This window comes from Colletotrichum fructicola, assembly GCF_000319635.2.
Source record: "Colletotrichum fructicola Nara gc5 chromosome Unknown KSG_Nara_v1_contig04, whole genome shotgun sequence".
Taxonomy (NCBI): Eukaryota; Fungi; Ascomycota; class Sordariomycetes; order Glomerellales; family Glomerellaceae; genus Colletotrichum; species Colletotrichum fructicola.
This window is the reverse complement of record NW_027094054.1, coordinates 6197596-6203524: the sequence shown is the minus strand read 5'-3', so window position 1 is coordinate 6203524 and position 5929 is coordinate 6197596. Positions and strand designations below refer to the sequence as shown.

At 51.1% G+C, this 5929-nt stretch overlaps 1 protein-coding gene across 1 annotated transcript; it reads left to right on the top strand.

Annotated features, from left to right (window-relative positions):
• Positions 1-2791: 2791 nt before the first annotated feature.
• Positions 2792-5929, top strand: xsa-3 (Xylosidase/arabinosidase; the record flags this gene model as incomplete). Its single annotated transcript, XM_032028609.1, has 1 exon — positions 2792-5929. One exon carries the CDS (start codon positions 2792-2794, stop codon positions 5927-5929), a length of 3138 nt encoding a protein of 1045 aa, XP_031891936.1.

Sequence of the window (5929 nt, the reverse complement as noted above, 5' to 3'; positions counted from 1 at the left end):
GCCCAGTTTCAACGTTGGAGAATGCCGTCACTCAATGGCAGTGACAAATATTGACATGTATGGCTCAGATTTTGCTTTCTTACATGTCGACGCAATGACCAACCGCATCTACCTTGAGGGCGCGAAATCCACCGGAGATATCACGGTCTCCCCGAAATCAGGATATTAATAACACGGACTGACATGTTATTTAAAAGTGAAAGCTTTCTCTTCGTCATCGGAATTTTCCCATGCCCGACTTCACAAATCCCACTGAGTCGCGAAACACGTAAACGAGTTGATACTGCTGCAATGATGCGCAACGAAGAATCGAGATCGTCCCAAAGCCGCGCTTCAACGCTTTTCAGTCGCCTCAAGGCAAAGCTCACTTGCAACACTAAGAGACCGAGCATCAACCCCGATGGAGAAAATGACATGTTGGCTGCCGGAAGTCAAGTCGAGAAGCAAAGTAAAAGCGATTCGGACTTAACCAAAACTCTTGAGAGCGACGAGCAAACTTCGCAAATGCAACAAGTCAACACCGAGAGAAGAGTTCGTCGCAGAAATATATTCACCAAGTCCAAGTTCAAAAGCATAGTACCGAACGAACACAACAACGACAACGAGAGAGCGAAGAGAAGAATAACTCTAAGCGAAGCAATTCTGAACTCGACAATCGAAGGAAGAAAGAGAAGGCGAAGATAAGGACGAGGACAGTGTCACCCACAAAATACTCCGACAGTGGCTCCAACTACCATTCTGACGCCATCAACGCAGCTATACTTGCCATTATCACTGGAATCCCACACTACGGTCCTTACAACTTTGGCAACATGTTTAGTGGCGGTGATGACGGTGGATTTGGAGGTGGTTGCGATACTGGGGGCGGCGGCTGTGATTCTGGTGGGTGGGATGGTGGTGGTGGTGGTGGATGTGATTAATCGGGTCCTGTCTGCGGATGTTTAATTTTTCACAAAATATAATGTAAATACCGAATTTCGAAGACTGCACTTATCTGCATATTGAAGACTGATCTTTGCTCTAAAAATCGAAAGATAAAAACACCATGCGCATCAACCCCCAGACAGAACAAAGGGTGATATAACGTGTGGTTTTCTAACCACCAGTCTTAGATTATGAGGACTCAACTACGTGTTAACCCTTGTCCCCCTGATTCGCACCGACCGTTATAACATGAGGCCTTCTACGTATTGGAGCAGTCGATTGGGTGATCGGAATACAGCCCACCCCCTCAATGTAGCTTCCCATGTCCGCCAGGACTCAGCTCCAACCTTAGTGATTACTTATAGACAGAATCATCTCATTATCTCATGAATATGTGAGTAGGACTCGAGACGCGAATCGGGCACCTTATACTACGGCAAACACGAATCCGTTGCAATAATACGAAATGGCTTAGCGGCCAGTCGCATACATAATTTTGGATAGGTTACTTAAACAAAAAGTTGAAATTTATGGAATTGCAAGCAGCAGGCACTCTGTTGCTGGGAGGAACGCTGTCATGGAGCACTATGGGCGAAGCCTCTGATGCACCATCTGTATTCTCTTTTTCGTTCCAAATTCCAATAGCTACAACCAGGTCCGATTTAAGACCTATGCATGAATGACACTGGCTGTGCGGCAATATCAGCGAAGCACGTCGAGGAGCAAGCTCCATTGGATGTTTACATGATGACAATCTTTTCACATGTGAGGAAACAGACACACCCATCACCCAAAGAAATGGCTAGGGTGAAAACAAGGTTCAGCGAGGTTGAAATCGGGTTCGGACGACTTGCGGGGCAGCAGCCTCCTGACGGTGAGGTTTCGCGCGACTTGATTCGAGCGCGTACTGAGTTTGCCTCGGCACATCATTTCTGCGATGTCACGAATGAACCGGCGCAAAATCATCCAATAATAACAACCCACTTTCAACTTCCAGTACCAGACATCCCGCCGGTAAAATACGACGCACTATCGCTTTATTGCCCAACCCATGGCTACACGTGAGCAGAGGTAGGCCACACCGTTGACAGTCTCCGCATTGAACGCGACAGTAGCTTGGCCAATTTCAACATTGCGATCATGCCAGATCTGTAGCCAAGCTTCGCATCGGTTCTTGCACGACGTAACGCCGAATATACCGAGCCGCTCGTATCTCCACGCCTCGTTGCGACGATGTATCATGAAGAATCGAACATTATCGCAGACTGTCCATGAATGACAAGAGCCAATGCCCTAAAGCTCGATGATATTGGGTTGCAGATGGCCTCTGTTGTTCGTTGTCTGACTCGGGCGCGTACCTCCTAGCCTGTCGACCGGCTGCGACTTCCCCGCAGTCCAGGTCTCAACAGCCGGGATGCTCGTTATCACGAGCGGTCCTTGGAGACTGTGGGGTAGCAAAGTGCGGAGAAGCAGGGGCGTTCGGGGTAGCTTGAATGACACGGCAAGCTCCCGTTCGCTCTCGGTGTAACGGTTACCACGACGCTTTACCTCTACTGATGCGCTTGGTCCCTGATGGTCACTTACGAATGACATGTTCCTGGCTTGAAGCTTGCGTCACGACAAGAGGAAATGATCATCCATTGGATCGTGGAGGGGCATACTCCCCCAGCCTGGTGCTACCCAAGACGGCCGGTCGAGTTCTCGGGCAGAAATATTGATGTTTACCAGCCATGTGGTTGATCAACATCCCGCGACGGCGTAAGTCGGGGCCGAACGACTGTATATAAAGAGACTAAGGTCCATTTGCCTAACCAATACTGAGTGATGTGCTAAGCGTCTTTCTGAAATACACAGAGCGCTCCACACCATGCCATCTTTTCGCCTCTGGCTTTCCTCGGCACTCGCCTTCGCGGCGATTGTGAGGGGTCAAGATGCCACTGCACAGGTTAAGGCAGCTCTCGCGGCCCTTACTGTTACCAACGTCGACGATGTTCGTGGTAACCTGTACCTGCCAACTGCCATCAACGGCATCAACATTACATGGGCGAGCAACGCCTCTTCAATCATCTCGGATGACGGCGTTGTGAAAAGGCAAACTGAAGATGCTCAAGTCGCTCTCACCGCCACGATCGAATATGACGGCGTGAGTCAACAGAAGGATTTTGTTGCATCTGTCCGCAAAGCCATTGTGCTTGACCCCTTTGAGGGATACGCCTTCTCTTATTTCACTGGAAGTACAACTGCCGGAGAGAATATTTTCTTCGCTGCTAGCCAGGGCAATGATGCCTTGGACTGGACGGAGCTGAACGGCGGCCAACCCACCTTGACTTCATCCTACGGCACAAAAGGTCTTCGGGATCCGTTCCTCATTAGATCACATGAAGGCGACACCTTTTATCTGATCGCGACTGATTTGTCGATTGGTTCCGGTACATCCTGGGGCGACTCCGTCAGGATTGGGAGCCGATACCTCGAAGTTTGGGATTCAAATGATCTCATCAACTGGTCTGCCCAGCGTCATGTCCTGGTTTCCCCTCCCGAAGCAGGAAACACCTGGGCTCCGGAGGCTTACTATGACGAGGATCTTGGGGCATACTTGGTTTTCTGGGCTTCGTCTCTGTACGAAGACAGCGACGTAAACCGCACTGGTAGCACCTACCACCGCATGCTCTACGCAACAACTCGAGATTTCGTCACCTTCAGCGATACGCAGGTTTGGCAAGACGCCGGTATGTCGCGCATCGACTCGACTGTCATCAAGTCCGATGGCACTTATTACCGTTTCACCAAGGATGAGGGTGCGAGCGGCACCGGGTGCAGCGATATCATCCAAGAAAGCTCAGCATCCCTCCGTGCTACCCTGGAGTCATGGACCATCATCGATTCTTGCATCGGCAAGAAAGCCGGAACCAGCGCCGTCGAGGGACCGACCTCTTTCAAGTCCAACCCAGGCGATGTGCATGGCGAGAAGTTCTACCTCTTCGTTGATGAATACGGCGGCCGGGGTTACATTCCCCTGGAGACTGCTGACATCGGCAATCCCGATTGGACTGTATCGAGCTCTTACAATCTCCCTTCAAGCCCGCGTCATGGCACCGTTATTCCAGTCACTGCAGGCGAACTTGCTGCACTGACAGGAACAACAACAACTCGTCGAGATGTCAGCGCAGATGGAGAAATCCTTCGCTATGACTTCTCCTCGGTTGACGGTACCACAGTTCAGGATGTTTCGGGTAATGGCAATAACGCAGTCATCGATGGCGGAGCGACCATCACCGACGGTGCTCTGACGTTCGACGGCGTTGATGACTATGTCAAGTTGCCTGACAACATCATCGCTGGTGTCACAAACATCGCAATTGAGGCAAAGGTTCTCGTCGACGCTTCTCAGCAGACGCCATACTTTATCTACGGTCTTGGGAACACGGTGTCTGGTTCTGGAAACGGCTATCTCTTTTCCACCGGAAGCCCATACAGGGCATCGATCACCACCGGCAACTGGACGGGTGAGAAGACGTCTTCCTCTGGATCTCAGCTCCCTTCAGGAACTTGGCTACATTTGGTCTTTACTCAGCAAGGCCGTACTACTGTTATTTACCTCAATGGCTACGAGGTTGCGAGAAATGAGGATGTCAACATCAATCCAAGCAACATTGGTAACGGCGTCACGACTGCAAACTACATTGGCCGGTCGCTTTACGACAGTGACAAGCCTTTCAAGGGCCAGGTTAAGGAATTTGCCATCTTCAACAGGTCTTTGAGCGCAGCTGAAGTTCTTTCCCGCTCAGGAAACGTCGGTGCCATCACTGAGGTTGCCCTTGCCGACAGCACTGCCCAAAAGGTCCCCCCCATCATCAACACCACCGACAACAAGGTCTTATTCCCTGTTTACCCGGGCACTGACCTTACCAAGCTGGCTCCGATTTTCACGACTACGGAAGGAGTGACTTCTTCCCCCGCGTCCGGCACACCTGTCGACCTTACTTCCGAGGTCAAGTACGTCTTGACCAAAGGCGATGAGGTCGTGGGTAAGTGGGAGATCAAGGCGGTTGAGATGGGAAGTCCTGTTCTCCCGGGTTTGTATGCCGACCCGAACATCGCCGTATTCAACGGAGAATACTATCTCTACGTGACTACCGATGGTGTTCCTGGTTGGGGTGGGAACAAGTTCTACGTCTGGAAGTCGAGTGATCTTGTCACCTGGACCCGAAGCGAAGACCCCTTCCTCGTTCTCGACGGAGCTAACGGCAACGTTCCTTGGGCCAATGGCAATGCCTGGGCCCCAACAATTGCCGAACGCGACGGAAAGTATTACTTCTACTTCAGTGGAAACAATATCGCCTTGAACACGAAGACCATCGGCGTTGCTGTGGCTGACTCGCCCGAGGGCCCATTCACTGCTGAGCCGGAAGCAATGATTCTCAACAACGAAGCTATCAGTGCTTCTCAAGCGATCGACCCAGCTGCTTTCCAGGACCCTGTCTCTGGCAAGTACTATATCTATTGGGGCAACGGCCGTCCTCTTGTGGCCGAGCTCAATGATGACATGGTGTCGGTCAACTGGGATACACTGCAAGCCATGACGGGGCTGGTGGACTTCAGAGAGGGCTTGTTTGTCGTTTACCGCCAAGGCCTCTACCACCTTACCTATTCCATTGACGACACGGGATCTGAAAACTATCGTGTGGGATACGCCACATCTGAAAACTTCTCTGGTCCTTGGCAATACCAGGGTGTTATTCTGCAAAAAGATACCTCCCAGGGCATCCTTGGCACCGGCCACAACTCCATGTTCAACGTTCCTGGTACTGACGATTGGTACATTGCATACCATCGCTTCCAGATTCCTGGCGGTGGCGGCTACATGCGCGAGACCACTATTGACCACGTTTACTTCGACGAGAACACCGGTCTCATCAAACCTGTTGTGCCGACACTCACCAGTGTTGAGCCGCAGACTGTCCCGCAAAAGATTCGTAGACGGTCAAGGATTATGCGTTTGTAA